The sequence below is a fragment of the Sparus aurata genome, chromosome 10 (genome assembly GCF_900880675.1).
Source record: "Sparus aurata chromosome 10, fSpaAur1.1, whole genome shotgun sequence".
In the NCBI taxonomy this organism is placed as follows: domain Eukaryota; kingdom Metazoa; phylum Chordata; class Actinopteri; order Spariformes; family Sparidae; genus Sparus; species Sparus aurata.
In genome coordinates, this window is record NC_044196.1 from 18,881,691 (window position 1) to 18,900,777 (window position 19,087).

At 37.8% G+C, this 19,087-nt stretch overlaps 2 protein-coding genes and 2 long non-coding RNA genes across 4 annotated transcripts in view; 2 read left to right on the forward strand and 2 right to left on the reverse strand.

Moving 5' to 3' along the window:
• Positions 1 to 966, reverse strand: part of LOC115590565 (E3 ubiquitin-protein ligase ARIH2-like) — a 29,793-nt gene extending 28,827 nt beyond the window's left edge. Inside the window, exons 1-3 of the mRNA XM_030431968.1 lie at positions 858 to 966; positions 558 to 661; positions 63 to 218 (exon numbers count right to left, since the gene is read on the reverse strand). Coding sequence (XP_030287828.1) covers positions 63 to 218; positions 558 to 661; positions 858 to 936 — 339 coding nt within the window. The 5' untranslated portion in view covers positions 937 to 966. The remainder of the gene's footprint in view (positions 1 to 62; positions 219 to 557; positions 662 to 857) is intronic.
• Positions 1 to 19,087, forward strand: part of LOC115590542 (uncharacterized) — a 518,602-nt gene that overhangs the window by 453,941 nt on the left and 45,574 nt on the right. The window contains exons 21-44 of the mRNA XM_030431925.1: positions 4,575 to 4,624; positions 5,070 to 5,179; positions 5,317 to 5,387; positions 5,459 to 5,581; positions 5,680 to 5,775; positions 5,898 to 6,026; positions 6,122 to 6,247; positions 6,369 to 6,406; positions 6,539 to 6,570; positions 7,616 to 7,721; positions 8,102 to 8,211; positions 14,080 to 14,150; positions 14,222 to 14,347; positions 14,446 to 14,541; positions 14,664 to 14,792; positions 14,888 to 15,013; positions 15,135 to 15,172; positions 15,330 to 15,361; positions 16,615 to 16,708; positions 16,817 to 16,926; positions 17,510 to 17,603; positions 17,712 to 17,821; positions 18,406 to 18,499; positions 18,608 to 18,717. Of these exons, the coding sequence (XP_030287785.1) occupies positions 4,575 to 4,624; positions 5,070 to 5,179; positions 5,317 to 5,387; positions 5,459 to 5,581; positions 5,680 to 5,775; positions 5,898 to 6,026; positions 6,122 to 6,247; positions 6,369 to 6,406; positions 6,539 to 6,570; positions 7,616 to 7,721; positions 8,102 to 8,211; positions 14,080 to 14,150; positions 14,222 to 14,347; positions 14,446 to 14,541; positions 14,664 to 14,792; positions 14,888 to 15,013; positions 15,135 to 15,172; positions 15,330 to 15,361; positions 16,615 to 16,708; positions 16,817 to 16,926; positions 17,510 to 17,603; positions 17,712 to 17,821; positions 18,406 to 18,499; positions 18,608 to 18,717 (2,221 nt within the window). The remainder of the gene's footprint in view (positions 1 to 4,574; positions 4,625 to 5,069; positions 5,180 to 5,316; positions 5,388 to 5,458; positions 5,582 to 5,679; positions 5,776 to 5,897; positions 6,027 to 6,121; positions 6,248 to 6,368; positions 6,407 to 6,538; positions 6,571 to 7,615; positions 7,722 to 8,101; positions 8,212 to 14,079; positions 14,151 to 14,221; positions 14,348 to 14,445; positions 14,542 to 14,663; positions 14,793 to 14,887; positions 15,014 to 15,134; positions 15,173 to 15,329; positions 15,362 to 16,614; positions 16,709 to 16,816; positions 16,927 to 17,509; positions 17,604 to 17,711; positions 17,822 to 18,405; positions 18,500 to 18,607; positions 18,718 to 19,087) is intronic.
• Positions 1,039 to 2,229, forward strand: LOC115590575 (uncharacterized). The gene is made up of 2 exons (XR_003985777.1): positions 1,039 to 1,289; positions 1,736 to 2,229. It is a non-coding gene; the product is annotated as an uncharacterized LOC115590575 (long non-coding RNA).
• LOC115590583 (uncharacterized) lies at positions 7,437 to 9,575 on the reverse strand. Its single transcript, XR_003985786.1, has 3 exons — positions 9,413 to 9,575; positions 7,890 to 7,958; positions 7,437 to 7,729 (listed from the first exon to the last, which is right to left on the reverse strand). It is a non-coding gene; the product is annotated as an uncharacterized LOC115590583 (long non-coding RNA).

Here is a 19,087-nt window from a genome sequence, read left to right on the forward strand (position 1 = left end):
TTTGTATCCTCAAATGTATTTCTATTTTTGTATTTTTTCAATAATGTAATGTAGATACTTACTTCTCTGATACCCAAGTGCTGTTTGGCAGCATTACGGAACCTTTTGTCTTCAAATTCTTTCACTTCTTCAGGAGTCAGAAGCGCCATTTTACGAACTTCCTCAAAGGACCACTCAGCATCACACTTAGGTAGTCCACACACAAACCTGCACTGTTTCTGAAAATACATACAGAATGCAACACAGAAAGACGTTCACCTGTCAACGTGTTACTGCTCGCACGATTCACAGCAATTAACATTCCTTTCCTTAGAATACATTTTCTGATTCAGCTGTAACTCTCACTGCTACAGGAAATGATTTTCTCTTTGCTGATAGATAACTCTGCGTTGTCTTTCTCTCTTTTTCTTTCTTTCTTTCTTTCTTTCTTTCTTTCTTGGCTATAAAAAATATATTTTTCACTAGAAAGTTACTACATACTAACTAAGCTGCCGCTAGGCCTGTGTATCCTTCTAGTCACTAACTGTCATGAAGGTGCAAACATCTGAACATCATACCTCGTCATCCAACAACCTGCGACAATGATCAGTCAGAGACATCGGAGTAACAGCATGACCGCAGGACATCTTTGCTCTGAGGGACTTAAAGTCTTTACACAAAACTATGAGACACAAACAAAGCAGAAGCAGTGTTATGGGCTTTCAGCTATAATTAACCTGGTGAATTCAAATTCAGTGAAAATAGAACTAAGCTGTAGTCTACAGGTTATAGATAGTGGACGCTCTTGTGCAGATCATTTTTGTTTATTATGCTGTGTAGGCATTGACCTGCGATCATTTTAAAATGTAGTTACTTACAGTCTAACTCATCTTCTCCGTCTACAAATGTCAGCGTGCGGTCCTGCGGGTTGTAACGCTTCTCGGAGCTGCTGGCCATCTTTACTAAATCAACTCCCTAAAGATGCGGAGGAGCTGTGCAGGTTTTCTCTTCTTCACGGCGGTTGTTTCCCCGAAGTCACGTGGTTCGTAAGGGCGCTACCTGAGGCGCAGTTGCCGATACTGCATCTGCACCCTGAGCTTTCAGTCTGTATCTGAACAAGCAGGCGCCAAGAAGAGCAATCCACAGAGTCCTCACTGCACCACGACGGAGCTGCAAGATGGTATTCCAGCTGAGAGTACATTCACCCACAGGAGAGGAAAAGATCATCGATCTGTGCGACAACGAAGAGCAGATGAAGAAGACCACTGTGCTGCAATTAAAACAGATAATTAAGAAAACATTCATGACTGGTATGTATATTGGCCGTTCCTTATCTTCCTTAATGAGATTTTTATTAGTCCAAGTTGCATATTTAATATTTTTTGATATTAAGAAGAATAAATGTCGCTGATGTTAGACAGTGATGAAGCGCACCATCGTTGACTCAGTACCACTGCAAGAAAGCAGTTCACTTTAGGATTCTGCAGAATCGCTGGATGTCAAAGCTTTACCTGAGAGTGACAACTCAGCTACTTACTGTTACCATTTTTCCCGACAGATGTAAGAAGTTGGGCCAGTGTGTGTGTGTGTGTGTGTGTGTGTGTGTGTGTGTGTGTGTGTGTGTGTATGTGAGTGATTTATTTATTTCATTACAATTTGTTTTTATCTCCACATAGCTGGTTTATAGAGATATAACTTGACCTACTTAAGACACTCAACATTTTATAATGTTTTGACGACTTACTTCTGCTTCAAGATGACAATTTGCAGCTTATCTTCGGAGGAAAGAATCTGGAGGAAGGGGCCCTTCTGGTGTCCCATAACATCAAGCACATGTCCACCATTCAAACAGCCATACAACTGCCCGGTGGCGTCTGATGAAGAAGAGCGCCACAGGCTCTCACCGTGCCACAATGAGACCAATATGAGACACATCTTTACAGGCCCACTAACATTACAAAGCACAAATGAATCTGTGATCATTCTTTGGGTTTGGGTCTCACATACGCGCATAGAACTGTGTTAAATGAAGACAATATTTTCCTCATAGCTGCGATATGATTAACAACCAGCTGGGTACAAGTTTGAAAATGACACAATGATTAAAAATGTTTGTCTGTTTCTGTATCAGACATTATTCTTTGATATTGTGTGATGTTTATGTTTTATTTCGGAAAATGGAGCTCATCATGTTAATTTGATATTGTGTGATATTCGCTTTAACGGCATGAAAATAAATACGAAACCAAGCTGCGCCTGTTTTCATTTGAGTGTAACGTTGTGCCAATGTGCGAAGTGAAAATTCAACAGTGACTGCCTTTTAAGATGTTATTCTGATAATCGCATAATGTGGGCTCTCCCTCCGAACAAGAAATGAGCCCTGATTCTTCATACAAACAGTTTCAGCAGTTCATCTTCGGTCCAGGGCTTCAATTGTGTTGAAAAGTGGTAGAAACATGAGAGCTTACACGGGGACATCACATGGGCGCATCAAGAACACATAACTGAAACTCCCAGCGAGCAATCTTATGTCTAAAAGATGTATAACAGCCGTCTGTATGCAGAGAAGAAGAAGAAGAATCTTTATTTTATCACACATCAGCACGATGGAACTGCTCTGCAGCTAAAATAACGTAACAATATCAAAGTGCCGGAAAACATAAACACAAAATCATTTTAATAATTTGCTAATTTGTAGGCTGGGATTATATGATTAGTGTGAACCTATTCCCGTACCAGGACGGACAGTTTTAGCCTCTGTGGATTTTTAGCACAATGCAAACAAACCTGCGTGGAAAGTGGCGTGGAACACTTGACGTGTTTATATATTTAGCCTCGGGTCCAACTAAACTTCAGCAGAGACTCTTCTCAGTTTCATTTTCTGTGAGCTGTAAACAGGTCAGAGCAGACACACTGCCGGTGTGAGCGAAGCTGCGTCATCTCCAGATTCTGAGTCTCCACTTGTGTTTCATAACATCCTCTACACTGGTTTATTAGGCTATATGATCGCACCGGTGAGTGTTACCTTTCTGTCTCTCGTTTAGGCTTACATTACCAAACTGCCTTAAATATGCTGGCAAATATGTTTCAATTGTTCATTTTTTCTGCTTTTTGCTTCCTGTACAGCTGCGTGGCCGATTTATTTCCTCTTTTTTCCGTATCTGATGTGAACTTTTTGAAGTACGGACGCGCGATTGCTTTTATCTTTCAATAATGAAGAAATTACACCTTAATAAACGCTAAATTATTAACTGTTTCACATGGTTACATGATGCTAAAATGTATAAACCACTCGTACACATGGAAAATGTAGGCTACTTTTGCACTTTCCACGCAAGTTTCGGAATGTATAAAAATCCGCAGAGCGTGAAACTGTGCGTACGGGTACCCATCATTAACACCGTGCGTACCATGCACGCAGTCTTCTCAGTCTTATTATTGTGATTTTGCAAGTTGGCAAAAATGATCTGAAAAGTGTGAATTAGGGTGACGATTTATTTAGAGCTGTTTATTTCACTGAGTTGTGTTACAGGATTATACTGTCTCCCGTAAATATTAGCGTGTCAGTGTGCATCATGTTAATTATAATTATGATGATCAATATGGAAATAAACAAAGAAATACACAATCTTTATTACCGTAAATAAAGATAACTAGATTATTTTCCTGTATAATTGGGGACTAATAATCTTTCCAGCGTAACCGCTACTATACGGGCTGTAGCGGTGCGTAACGGCCGTGTCACCTGATACATGTGGTGCTGCTAGAGGATATGCCAATGCGCAACATAGGCGGAAGAGACTTTTGGAAGACCGTACTGATTTTCTGGCCCACGGTAACAACTGCTCATGAAGCTGAGGGAGGGCAGGGACCCCTTCTCCTTCTGCAGTAGCTCGCACACTCTCACTGTGCGCAGAGATGCGTTTCTTCGCCGCCGGCTTTTATTCAGACCAATCTGAACTCCTCCAAAGTGCAGTCAAAGTTCATGGCACTTTCTGCCGTTTCACTTGCTTGATTTCGTTTCGTTTCTTCATTTCGTCTGCCAGTTTGATCAGTCATAACATCAAGTTCACGGTAACGGTAACGCAAGTTTACGCTTCCTTTTCTTCAACCCCTTCTAACATTTCTCATCAACACTGAACTAAATTCTGGCGCTGTATCTGCAAACCAGGTAGTTGTGGCGTTTTTAGAGCCATTTCTAGTGAATTGTGGGGATGGTCAGACAGCTCGTGCGGAAAATTTCAGAATGATTGTTTGATGATGTGAAATGATTAGCAGAAAATGTAAAGGTACAAGAAAATGTGTATGTGAGTAAAAGCACTATGGATTTCAGCATCACACATCAAGCAGATATAAGACAATAATGAGATGGGAGAAATAATGTCTGCTGGAACAAAAGAAAAAACTCATGAGACGACAAAAGCAGAAGAGAAAGTACCAACAGGTAAAGAAAGAAATAAGAGCAAACGATGACAGACATACCATTTAGAGAAACAAGTCATGCTACGAAGGTAAAACATTCCATATATTTCTTTTAAGTGACTCCACCACAGAGACGTCATCATGGCCTGTACAATCAGGGAGCCTCATGTTACCTCAACAGTGTCCTGCAGGTTCTCTTCATGACCACTGAGATCCACGACAGGTTTGAGACAGCTGCTTTTATCTAAAGTAAATATAAGTTGAAGGAGGACAATTTGGATTTGGGCACAACATTATGTAAAATATTAAATTTCTTCTCAATAGCATAAATAAAAAATGTAACTATACACACAAGTCTGGAAACGTGAACCTCATGTAGCTCACCACTTATCTCACTTTGCTCACCTGAAAAACACTGGCCTCAAAGTGCTACACCCTGGTTACAGAACAATGTTGTTCTCTCTCACTTCTCACCTAAATCATGCTGTGTACGAGCTACTCATTAATAACAGTGTATATTGTTTTAATGGGAATCAGTTTTGACGAGAGAGAACGTGGTTTGAGTTCAGTGTTTCATTTTGCAAGAGATTTGTATAGTTATACAAAACTCCATCACTGAGCACTTTAAAGCAGTCACTACTCACTGAGAAACTGTTCTGTCTCTAAAGGTTGGATCCACAAAAACAAACAGATCTACAACTGAGAAAGATCTTTGAAGACCTGAAGAAAAGAACATGTAGAACAGAAAACATCACAACAACATTTGGGACTACAACTGGTAAGATGGACAGTAATGAATAAGAAAAATCATTCAGACTTAAAGGGGCAATTGAGAGGATTTTTTTATCAACAGTGAATTAAAAATGCTTTCATGAAGTTAATATATCAGATTCAACAGATTTTTTTCTTTTACAGTTAATCAACATTATGATGCCTTTGAATGCCTGGGGAAGATTTTACATCAGATCAGCACAGAGGCCTTTGAGGTGAGCACTTATAAAATCTTACAGGTGAACTAAAGATAATGCTGTGTTGTAAGTGATATGTTTATGCACAGGTTTTCCAAGGACAGCTGAGAGACACAACAAAGTGCTCCAAAGGCCACATCATCAATGAAGAGACAAATCCATTCTGGACTCTTCCTCTGTCACTGAAAAATCATTATTCAGCCTACAGTGTGGTGAGCAGACAGAGTTCACAGTTGTAGTTTAGTTTCTTTATGTGATGTGAGCATGCTGAGCTAATATGCCATTTATTACAACTTTTGTGTTCCCACAGGAGAGCAGCTTTGAGAGGACTTTCCAAATGAAAACTTACTCTAGTGGCAACATGATGTACTGCAACAAATGTAAACAGAAAACAGAAGCAACAAGTGTGAGTTTCGACCTGAAAATGAAAACACACACAATATCCAGGTCAAAATTAATACAGGAACTAAATGAAACTATTCTGTGTTGAAGGATATAGTGTGTGATGATGTTTCTTGTGTTATTCAGAGATGTGAGATGGTGGAAGCTCCTCAGATCTTGATTCTTCTCCTCAAGAGATTTGACTTTGACTACAACACCAGGTCACATTTCAGATCAGACTGCTCTGTGGAAGTGCCATGTGAATTACAGCTGAAGGCAAGAAAAAAACGTTTTTATCTGTGATTTTCATTTCAATCATCTTAATTGCTTCTAAGATGATTTCATGTTCCTGACTGTGTTGTTCATTGTAGAACAAGACATACAAACTGTATGGGATGGTGAATCACATGGGCAGTATAAGAGGTGGACATTACACAGCCACCGTCCTGTCTGAGGACAACACCTGGTATGAGTGTAATGATGATCATGTCAGCAAGGTGAGGAAAATTTAACGTAATCTGTTCCATTAAGACGTTACACATTTAAAACACACCAACAGAGAGATCAACATTAAAAATACATTTGCTGACATTGGTTTGCTTTTGTTGAACCGTGCAGGTTAAAGAACAGCTGTTTGCAAAAGCAGGGACATTCAGGTATGTTAAATTTTTTTATTTTTTTATTTACCAATAATAATTTGGGATTTATTTATCTGTAAGTGTTCACCATATGTTGTCCTTATATTGTTTGTCTTTGCAAATAATAACTTGAAAATGATTGTTCATCAGCTCCAGGACTGTCTATCTCCTCACGTACAGAGGTAGGACTACAAAAATACATAAAGGATTAATTTAGGTGTCATATTAACATATGATTGCGAAACATGTTTTTTCTATTCAACTTAAACAGAGTTGAATTTGTCCTGTAAAATGAGAGAGAATGAAACTAAATCAAATGCAAAGACAACGACAGAGAGGGAGGGACGAGTAGGCAATAAAACTGGTTCATTTCTCTGTGGTCTGCATGTTCACCATGGAAGTCTGTCAGTGAAGATATTGTTCCTGCAGAGATGAAAGGACACAAAGAACCCAAAAGAAATGGTGAAAGAAACACTGATGATGAAGAAACCACACAGATGGGACATGCTGCAGAGGATGGGGGACAGATGAGAAAAAGATAGGAAGGAAGAAAGACTTCAGGCAGGAAGAGAGGAGGGTGATTAAGAAAATGTAGAGACTGACACATCAATTAATAATCATACAACAGTGAGTGAAGTGAAAAGACGTGGAAGTCAACACAACACAGCAACACAAATGAGAAATCTGTGAAAGTTGAAGAATTGAAAAAAAAAGAATAGAAAAAAGAAAAGAAAAAGGGAAAAATACATACAAAGACAGAAAAAAATAAATAAAAGACTAAACCCACTCCTATTGGGTTTGGATGCTATTACAGAAGACACACACACACACACACACATACACACACACACACAGGAAAAACAAACTTCCCTTAAACCTTTAAGAAAAAATTAAATAAAAACGAATAAACACTCTAGCTTTTAGTGTTCAAAGAGGTTAAATTATGAAAAAGTAAAGTTTTATTCAATCAGATTTTGGTTTTGTTCAGAAATTTTGTTCAATAGTGACAATAATTCATTTTTGTTGAACATCACCTGCATCTGCTACACAAAGGACACAATGCATGGAGCATTATTTTGTTCTCAGATGAAAAGGATGAGTTATATTGTTAATATGCAACGGAATATGAAATTGTTTTTGCCAATGATAGACGACATATTGAGTTATGCGATTCATCATAAATGGCGGGTGATGATGTTATGACACTGTGTTTTTCTATCTTTTAAGTGACTCAGACACAGAGACGTCATCATGGCCTGTACAATCAGGGAGCCACATGTTACCTCAACAGTGTCCTGCAGGTTCTCTTCATGACGACTGAGATCCACGACAGGTTTGAAACTGCAGCAGATATAAGTAGAAGGAGGACAATTTGGATGTGCACACAACATTATGTAAAATATTAGTTTTTTTCAATTGCACACACAAGAAAATAGAATTATGCACACAAGTCTGAAAACTTGCACCTCATGTAGCTCACCACTTATCTCACTTTGCTCACCTGAAAAACACTGGCCTCAAAGGTCTACACCCTGGTTACAGTACAATGTTGTTGTCACTCACTTCTCACCTGTTCAGAGTCAATCGACAAAACATTTCAATCACCATTCAGTGCATAAAAGAGCTGTGCACTTATTTATAGTTATACAAAACTTCATCACTGAGCACTTTAAAGCTGTCACTACTCACTAAGAAATTGTTCTGTCTCTAAAGGTTGGATCCACAAAAACAAACAGATCTACAACTGAGAAAAATCTTTGGAGGACTGAAGAAAACAACATGTGGAACAGAAAACATCACAACAACATTTGGGATTAAAACTGGTAAGATGGACAGTAATAAATAAGAATTGTAGCTGCTGCGCAGCGATGAGTCGGGTCCGGGCTATTTTGGGCAAATTTAGGCAATTCTCAGCAACAAACAGGAGAATAGGAAGACAAGACAGTTGACAACAATGTTCATTTTGGACCACTTGAGGCTTGAACTCACAACTTCTGGAACCAAAGACTGTCATTTATCGCCCTGAGCTAATCGGCAAGTGGCAACATAACAGTGGCTTCACAAATTGAGTAAGCCATTCACTGTTGTGCAGGCAGACTTGAAACCACTGTAAAAAAAATCAGTAATCAAGACAAAAATCTTAAAATACACATATTGCAGCATAAAGATGTTGGTAATTTGTTTTTAAAAATGATTGATTTGCTCCATAAGTGAATAACTGATGTTTAACAATGCTGCTTGCATTGACTGGAATTATTCACATGAGAGCAGAATTCAAAATGTTCTCAAAAATTCAGTTTTTTAGGTAAAATTCTGATATTTGTCAAATATTATCTACCATGACTCTAAAAAATGTTCAATTTTTTCATGAACATTGAAGATTTATTTATCAATTTGCAGGTATATGTTTACAGTAGTGTTCACAGTCAAACATTTTCATGCACTGTAGGCAAAAATTGTGGGAGGTTTTTATAAGTTTTACAGTTTAAAAAAAAACAGAGTGATGGACTTCATAATTTTTTATAGGTTTAAATGTACAAAAGTTTCTTTAGTATTGGGGCTACAGTTTGATGAAAGTGTGAAGTTCTAGCGGGTTGATTTGTTATGAATTTTCAAACGTTTTGAACTTCAGATGCTTGCTGTAGCGCCACCATCAGGACTATTGGCTTGGGTTTACAGCTGAGGTAATCTGGCATGAGACTGGACCTTTATGCAAAATTGGTTAGCTTTCACCCATGGTCTGGTCCAAGCTATTTGTTTTTATTTAATTTAGAGGCTTGCTGTGATGCCACCATCAGGGGTCCGTTTCACAAAGCAGGTTTTGTGAAAACACTGAGTCTGTTAATCCTGAAATGAAAGAAACTCTGAGTTTTCCGTTTCACAAAGGGACGAAGCTCAAACCAGAGAAACAGGGGTAACTCTAGCCTGTTTCACAGAGAGAGGTAACTTAAACTCTCGGTCAGTTACCATGGTAACATACTCTCTGAAACTAACCTGGTCGGGACCAGGTTTTTCTCAACAAACCTCGAGTTTCTCTCTGTCTCCGCCCTCTTTCAGCCACACACGGTATTTGATTTCATCATTCATTCAGTCAGCAGGCGAGTTTTAGCGTAGAATAGTTCTGCCATCTGTTTTTTGAGAAAATCATTGCAAAAATCAGGCCTACATTATAAGTTATAGCCTATTAGGTGGCGACTATTTTCACTACCATGGCATGTCCTTTTGATAATGATCCCGTGGATGAAGGTGCAGCAGTCGGGAGATGATTTTCAGACCGCGCAAGATGTTCTTGCATTTCCAGACAATTATCTTTTTGAGCGGTACCGTTTTACGTCACAGTCCATCATTTACATACATAACCTGATCCGTCCTTACATTTCCAACATTACCAACCGAAGTCATGCTCTCACATCCCAGCAGATATTGTGTGTTGCGCTGCGTTTTTTTGCAAATGGGAGTTTTTTTTTATACAACGTCGGAGATGCAGAGCACTTGAGCAAAGCAACTGTATGCACAGCGGTCAGAAAAGTGTGCCTCGCCCTGAAACGGCTACTACCCATCTTCAGAGCCGTTTCTTGCTATAAGCGGACTATGCGGGTGCATAGGGCCCCCGCGCCACTAGGGGTCCCCCTCAAGTTGCAAGGTCAGCTGCAATACCTGAGGAATGACCCGAAGGAAAAGATGTGAAAAGGACCTGACACCTGGCCCGCTGATTGGTCAGATCTGGTGTCTACCATGCCGCGTTGCTATGACGACCAGTACTACTAAGCTAGGAGGGGGCGGGGAATTGCGCCGAGCCGTAAATTCAGGTCATTCACGGCATGGCGACCAAACTAGCGTATTCATCTGGCGCAGAAAAAAGAAGAAACTCGATGAAGAAAAACGCTCGCTGGATAAAGGTAAGGGTTTTTTTCATTATGTGGGTTGGAGGGGCTCGCTAAAATGCCGATTTTTTTAGCTAGCTTAAGTGTTTGCTTTAGGAGAGGGCTGAAATAAAATGTATCTCACATGTGAATGCCATAACACTGATTGGCTGAAGTGAAACCAGTTTTGGTGAATCACAGCAGGTCCAGTTCGTTGGCATTATATTTGTGAGTAAGGGTGTGTGTGTTCGGCAGATATCTGTCATGTCTGCTGGATCCTCATCCAGTGGAGCTGCTGGTCGTCATAGACCTCCTCTGCTCTTCAATATTTGTCACATAACATTACTTTAGGATTGTTTTTATGATTAATTTATCAATTTTAGTGTTTCCTCAGTTTGTAGGTCTCTAATGTGAAGTGTGCTAAACAACCCTAATGCATATGAGGCCTACTGTAGATTATTATGGACTATTGTGGCAGTAGATTATTGCTCTGAGTGGATTATTGTTAACTCTGCTGAGCTAGTTGCGTCTTTCTTTTCAACATTTATTAGAATATTTATTGTGACAATATAATTTGAACACATTTGCCTACATTCCTACAGTTTAGTTATGTTTTTGATGTATTACTTTGTTTTATTCAAAAGAATCATAATAACACAAATTAAAGTTAAAGTGAACTATACTATATAGGACCGTTAGTTCTGCCCACAGAATATATGTTAAGACCAAATCATCAGTTAAGCAAGTAGTTCACTTTGTATTACTCTGTGAAATATAAACTAAGATATTCCTTCAATATCACATAAAGCTCATCAGTCATTTATCTTTGTCTGATAACTCTTTGAAACTGCTTAAAAGTGACAACTTTGAAATTGGGTGCATGCTTTAAAGGGACACTGTGCTGTATATTGCAAGGTTTAAAATAAAAACAGATTATGAATTTCTAGATTAGTGTAACATAACTCAATTATATAGTATACGTATTTGCTTAGGATCTGTTTTGCTTGGTAACCTGAGGAGTCTCGTCTTTGCAGGAGCAATTCTGAAGTATTTTGGAGCCGCAGAACAGGAAGCAGCACTGCCGCCTTCAGCACCAGAGATTGACAAGCAGCTCTCACATGCTGGCAAGGAAGCAGAAATGTTGAGGAGGGGCTTAGGGTAGATCTGCTTAAAACACAAGACTCAGATGATACTGATAATCATCACAAAGTGGTGTGATTGTGTTATACAGTTCTGTATGGTTCCTTTAAAGTATTGTTTTTATTGTTGGTTTGTTTTCATTGTTGCATTTTTATTGTATGCTGATTTATTGTGTTGGTCCTGAAGGGCTCGTGTTACATTTGAAAGGTTCCTTACTACCTCAACTATATTATTCTTGGCTGTTTTTTTGTTTTTATTGTTTGCATATTGATATGGATGCTGGCTCATTTTCTTTTCTAAGTAATAGCCTATTTTATTTTCTATACAACTTTAACTTTAGTTTTGGGTGTATGTATGTTATATGTTTAATGTCACCTTAAAATAAAACAAAATTGAGGCACACTCCATCAGTTTCATTTATTGACCTTTCAAGGATCCCTATTGTTTACCTAGTATTATCATTTCTATCAGTTCAACTTACTAGTGTGGGTCAACTTAAGATGTTTGATTTTAATTTGAGAGAGGTTTTCACGACTCTAGCCTGTTTTCCTCTTAAAATGTAATAGATTGTTGCATCTTTATGGATCACCCAAAAGGGTTAGGAATCTATCCATCGTAGTTTGACAAAATAGGGGCCCCCAAACAGCATCTTGCATAGGGCCCCCAAAAAGACAGAAACGGCACTGCCCATCTTTATCATTTTCAGCTACTCTGCCTTCCGTTTTACGGGCATCTGCTTTCTGTTGGCTGAGTAGAAGTCTGTGTTAGTTTAAATAGGCTTCATTATTTAACAGAACATGATATAGATGAGAAGACATTTATGTGTGTGAAAACAGCATTATGTTCGGGATAAAACAACTGTACAGTCAAACAGCCACTTAATATTTACTTTACAATGTAAAACATGATCAAAATGAGGTACCCCCATGAGATTATGCCGAGGTCTTACCTGTTTGAACAATGTTTTTATGTTTTTTATGTTGCTGACAAGTGCGCTTCTCCGGGTTGCACCTATATGAAATAAATTAATCGGCTACCACTCAAGCAGTCTCCCCCTATAATATTATTGTGATTGCAAAGGACTACATTTAAACTTACGCATTGATCCGAGTTCCAATGTTCTCCCACGCCGTCTCCCTCTCTTTTGCTGCTGCAGCGGTGTTACACTTCCTTCTAATAAAGTGCTCAAACTCACCATTTAAGCGCATTAATATTTCCAATTCCAGTGGGGTGCAAAACGTAGCCCTCCTCTTCCCCGTTGCCATGGTGACTCGTCGAATCGGGGCTCCATTGATGCTGTCTTTTTATACTTGTGGCGCACGCGCTTAACTCCAGGTGAAACTACTCCAAGTTGATCAAACTAACTCAAATCAGCTGTTCTGGAACCAAAAACTCTGAGTTTCCTATCTCAGAGTTAATTGAACCTGCTTTGTGAAACGGACCCCAGGTCTTGTGCATCATGTTGAGGACATCCGACATTTTGATCTGTCATCATAATCCTTGCTGGATCTCGAACCCACAACCCCTGACACCAAGAACCAGCTCCTAACTCACTGAGCTAATTGGAAGTGAGACCTACTGTGTAGCTTCATTTGTCGACTCAGGGAGTCACTGTCCAGGCAGCCGTTGTCAAGGCAGATTTAAAAAATGGTCAAAATGTCTGAAATTCTGTTACCTGAACAAAAATCTGATAATACATAAATTGCATCTTGACAGCATGGAGATTTGGGTGATTTGTTTTTAATTCTAAGTGTTTTGCTTCATAAGAGAAAATCTGATGTTTAAAAATGCCACTCTTGCATTGACTCCAGTTGTTCCCATGAGAGCAGAATTCAAAATGTTCTCAAAAATTCAGTTTTTGAGATAAAATTCTATCTGCCAAACTTCATCAACCATGACTCCAAAATATTCTCAATTTTTTTCAGGAAGATTGAAAATGTATTTAGCAAGAATTTGATAGTATATGTTTACAGTAGCTACTGTTTACAGTCAAACATTTTGATGCACTGTAGGCTTAATTTTTGATAAATCAAAAATCCAAGAAAAAAGTTTTGTGGAGGACGGTCTGAAGATGCTCTCTAGCAAGTTTGGTGACAATTGAGCAAAAATTGTGGGAGGAGATTTTATAAGTTTTACAGGTTTGAAAAAAACTGAGTGATGGACTTCATAATTTGTACTGAGTTTAAGTAGGCTAAAGTTTCAGCAGTATTGGGGCTACAGTTTGGTGACATTTTCAAAACTGTAGCATGTACTGTTGATTTTGTAGGTATTTTTAAAGTTTTTAAAATTTAAACACTTATTGTGCCCCCAGGAGGAATATTGACATGTCCTTGGAATTAAGTAAATCTGGCATGGGGCCGGACATTTCTGTAAAGTTTGGTGAGTTTTCGCCCTTGGGAATTATGACTTCATTGGAAGAAAGAAGAAAGAAGAAAGAAAGAAAGAAAGAAAGAATTCCTAGGAATACAATAGTGTCCTGGCAGCTTACCTGCCTGGACCCTAAAGAAAGAAAGAAAGAAAGAAAGAAAGAATTCCTAGGAATACAATAGTGTCCTGGCAGCTTAAAAGACCCTAAAAAGCATTCAGACTTGAAGAGGTGATTAAGAGGAAAGTGTTTTATCAACAGTGAATTAAAAATGCTTTCATGAAATTAATATATCAGATTCAACTGAATGTGTCACTCTGCAGTTTATCAACAACGTGATGCAGCTGAATGCCTGGAGAAGATTTTACATCAGATCAGCATAGAGGCCTCTGAGGTGAGAACTTATACAATCTTACAGGTGAATTAAAGAGAATGCTGTGTTGTAAGTGATATTTTTATGCACAGGTTTTCCAAGGACAGCTGAGTGACACAACAAAGTGCTTCAAAGGCCACATCATCAATGAAGAGACAAAAACATTCTGGACTCTCCCACTGTCATTTAAAGATGGTCATTATTCAACTTACAGTGTGGTGAGCAGACAGAGTTCACAGTTGTACTTAAGTGTTTATATGTGATGTGAGCATGCTGAGGTAATATGTCATTTATTACAACATCTGTTTTCCTACAGGAGAGCAGCTTTGAGGGGACATTCCAAACAAAAAAATACTCTAGTGGCAACATGATGTATTGCAACGACTGTAAACAGAAAACAGGAGAAACAAGTGTGAGTTTTGAGCTGAAAATGAAAACAAGAACAATATCCAGGTCAATTTTAATACTGGAATAAAATTAAACTATTCTATGTTAAAGGATATAATGTGTGATGATGTTTCCTGTGTTATTTAGAGATGTGAGATGGTGGAAGCTCCTCAGGTCTTGATTCTTCTCCTCAAGAGATTTGACTTTGACTACAACACCAGGTCACATTTCAAATCAGACTGCTGTGTGGAAGTGCCATGTGAATTACAGTTGAAGGCAAGGGAAAGTTATTTTGATCTGTGATTTTCATTTGAATGGTCTTAATTGCTTTTAAAATTATTTCATGTTCCTGACTGTGTTCTTCATTGTAGAACAAGACATACAAACTGTATGGGATGGTGAATCACATGGGCAGTATAAGAGGTGGACATTACACAGCCACCGTCCTGTCTGAGGACAACACCTGGTATGAGTGTGATGATGATCATGTCAGCAAGGTGAGGAAGATTTAACTTAATCTGTTCCATTAAGACGTTACACATTTAAAACACACCAACAGAAAGATCAACATTAATAAGACATTTGCTGACATTGGTTTGCTTTTGTTAAATCGTGCAGGTTAAAGAACAGCTGTTTGCAAAAGCAGGCACATTTAGGTATGTTTAAAAAACTTTTTATTTTTTCATATTTTATTTTTTTTATATACCAGTAATTATTTGGGATGATTTGAGATTCATCTGTAAGTGTTCACCACATGTTGTCCCTGTATTGTTTGTCTGTGCAAATAATAACTTCAAAATTATTGTTCATCAGCTCCAGGACTGTCTATCTCCTCACGTACAGAGGTAGGACTACAAAATACATAAAGGATGAATTTAGGTTTCATATTAACATATGATTGTTGAATATGTTTTTTCTCTTAAACTTAAAGCTACAGAGTTAACTTTGTCCTGTAAAATGAGCAGGCACGTGCACACATAAGGGGTGCTTGAGTATGAAGGTATTATTGGTGCAAAAGGTTTGAGCACCTGTAACAGTGGAATTTGTAGTTGTGTACAGTGACTGTGTATGTGTATCAGTAAATGTGTAGTAACATACTCTATGAGTTATGTACTTGTAGTTTTTTTTTCTGTCCACAAATACAACGCAACACTTACACATTCACAAATTCTTAATTACAGTGCACAAATACTATTTTACAAGTCACAGGTTAAAAAACTGACACGCTCACATTTTTGCTTCAGTTGTTGTAGTATATTTTGTGCAAAACATATTTGTGCACCTGTATCAGACAATGTGAACTTGTGGACAACATTTGAATATGCGTAAATCTGAATGTGAACTTGTGCAATAAATGTTCAATGTATGTAAAATAATTTCCCACGAAAATACTTTTGTTCTTTTAAAATACAAACACAAATCGATAAGTACAAGTGTGCAAATCTTCCCCACGACTCACAGATTCTGTTCCTTCAACTACGAATTAGGAATCCCGCCACCACTGAGATATGTGGTGCAAAACTATCTGTGCATTCAGTCTATGGTGCAAAAGGCGGGTGCTGATATGAGATTGACTGATCCCACAGCCAATCAGAGGAGAGGGGCTTTTGTCCCACAGCCAATTATGTGTGCACATGCCTAGGATGAAATAATATGCAGTGTATATGAAATCTGTCCAGAATGGAGTCAGCAGCCTGAAAGACAAGTTGGAAGAATTGAATAAAGAAAAAGGAACTTCCCTTAAACCTTTGAAGAAAAATGAAATAATAACAAATGAGCACTCTACATTTTAGTGTTGAAAGAGTTTGAATTGTTAAAAAGGAAAGTTTGATTCAATCATATTTTGGTTTTGCTCAGACATGTTGTTCAATAGTGACAATAATTCATTTTTGTTGAACATCACCTGCATCTGCTGCACAAAGGACACAATGCATGGTGCATTATTTTGTTCTCAGATGAAAAGGATGAGTTATATACTCTTAATATGCAATGGAATATGAAAGTGTTTTTACCAATGATAGACGACATATTGAATTATGTGATTCATTATAAATGGCTGGTGATGGTGTAATGACACTGTGTTTTTCTGTCTTTTAAGTGACTCAGACACAGAGACGTCATTATGACCCAAACAATCAGGGGGCCTCACTTTCCCTCAACAGTGTCCTGAAAGCTCCAGAGATGCATGACAGGTTTGAAACTGCTATTTTCATCTGTAGCAAATATAAGCTGATAACTGAAATGTAAAAACCATCATGTCAAGTACTAACAGGAAACTTTATATCATAAAATGATTGCAGGATCAGAACTGTAGGAGAAAATACTTCTGTAAATGTTAGAGAACAGTTCAAAGACTCCCATGAACAGCAGCTGGATGAAGTGACAAAGACAGAGAAGCAGAAACAAAGAGGTAAAAAGAAGAATGTGTGTACTGTGTGTAATTTCTATTAAGAGAATCAGCGTGTGTCTGTGCCAGCATACAAAACTGACCACTTTCCCTAACTCTGTGTGTAATATATTTTACATACCATCATTCGATACATCATGGGAAAATACACTGATGAGCCAAATTAAGTTTACAGACAGTACAAAAGTATTGATGGTGTAATGACACTGTGTTATTCTTTCTTTAAATTGACTTCACCACAGAAAGCTGAATAAATAAAAACTAATAAACACTCTAGCTTTTTGTGTTAAGAGACGTTAAATTATTAAAAAGGAAAGTTTGATTCAATCATATTTTGGTTTTGCTCAGAAATGTTCAATAGTGACAATAATTCATTTTTGTTGAACATCACCTGCATCTGCTGCACAAAGGACACAATGCATGGTGCATTATTTTGTTCTCAGATGAAAAGGATGAGTTATATACTCTTAATATGCAATGGAATATGAAAGTGTTTTTACCAATGATAGACGACATATTGAATTATGTGATTCATTATAAATGGCTGGTGATGGTGTAATGACACTGTGTTTTTCTGTCTTTTAAGTGACTCAGACACAGAGACGTCATTATGACCCAAACAATCAGGGGGCCTCACTTTCCCTCAACAGTGTCCTGAAAGCTCCAGAGATGCATGACAGGTTTGAAACTGCTATTTTCATCTGTAGCAAATATAAGCTGATAACTGAAATGTAAAAACCATCATGTCAAGTACTAACAGGAAACTTTATATCATAAAATGATTGCAGGATCAGAACTGTAGGAGAAAATACTTCTGTAAATGTTAGAGAACAGTTCAAAGACTCCCATGAACAGCAGCTGGATGAAGTGACAAAGACAGAGAAGCAGAAACAAAGAGGTAAAAAGAAGAATGTGTGTACTGTGTGTAATTTCTATTAAGAGAATCAGCGTGTGTCTGTGCCAGCATACAAAACTGACCACTTTCCCTAACTCTGTGTGTAATATATTTTACATACCATCATTCGATACATCATGGAAAAATACACTGATGAGCCAAATTAAGTTTACAGACAGTACAAAAGTATTGATGGTGTAATGACACTGTGTTATTCTTTCTTTAAATTGACTTCACCACAGAAAGCTGAATAAATAAAAAACTAATAAACACTCTAGCTTTTTGTGTTAAGAGACTTTAAATTGTTAAAAAGGAAAGTTTGATTTAATCAGATTTTGGTTTTGCTCAGAAATGTTCAATAGTGACGATAATTCATTTTTGTTTAACATCACCTGCATCTGCTGCACAAAGGACACAATGCATGGTGCATTATTTTGTTCTCAGATGAAAAGGATGAGTTATATACTGTTAATATGCTATGGAATATGAAAGTGTTTTTACCAATGATAGACGACATATCGAATTATGTGATTCATTATAAATGGCTGGTGATGGTGTAATGACACTGTGTTTTTCTGTCTTTTAAGTGACTCAGACACAGAGACGTCATTATGACCCAAACAATCAGGGGGCCTCACTTTCCCTCAACAGTGTCCTGAAAGATCCAGAGATGCATGACAGGTTTGAAACTGCTATTTTCATCTGTAGCAAATATAAGCTGATAACTGAAATGTAAAAAACATCATGTCAAGTACTAACAGGAAACTTTATATCATAAAATGATTGCAGGATCAGAACTGTAGGAGAAAATACTTCTGTAAATGTTAGAGAACAGTTCAAAGACTCCCATGAACAGCGTCTGGATGAAGTGACAAAGACAGAGAAGCAGAAACAAAGAGGTAAAAAGAAGAATGTGTGTACTGTGTGTAATTTCTATTAAGAGAATCAGCGTGTGTCTGTGCCAGCATACAAAACTGACCACTTTCCCTAACTCTGTGTGTAATATATTTTACATACCATCATTCGATACATTATGGGAAAATACACTGATGAGCCAAATTAAGTTTACAGACAGTACAAAAGTATTGATGGTGTAATGACACTGTGTTATTCTTTCTTTAAATTGACTTCACCACAGAAAGCTGAACAAATAAAAACTAATAAACACTCTAGCTTTTTGTGTTAAGAGACGTTAAATTATTAAAAAGGAAAGTTTGATTTAATCAGATTTTGGTTTTGCTCAGAAATGTTCAATAGTGACGATAATTC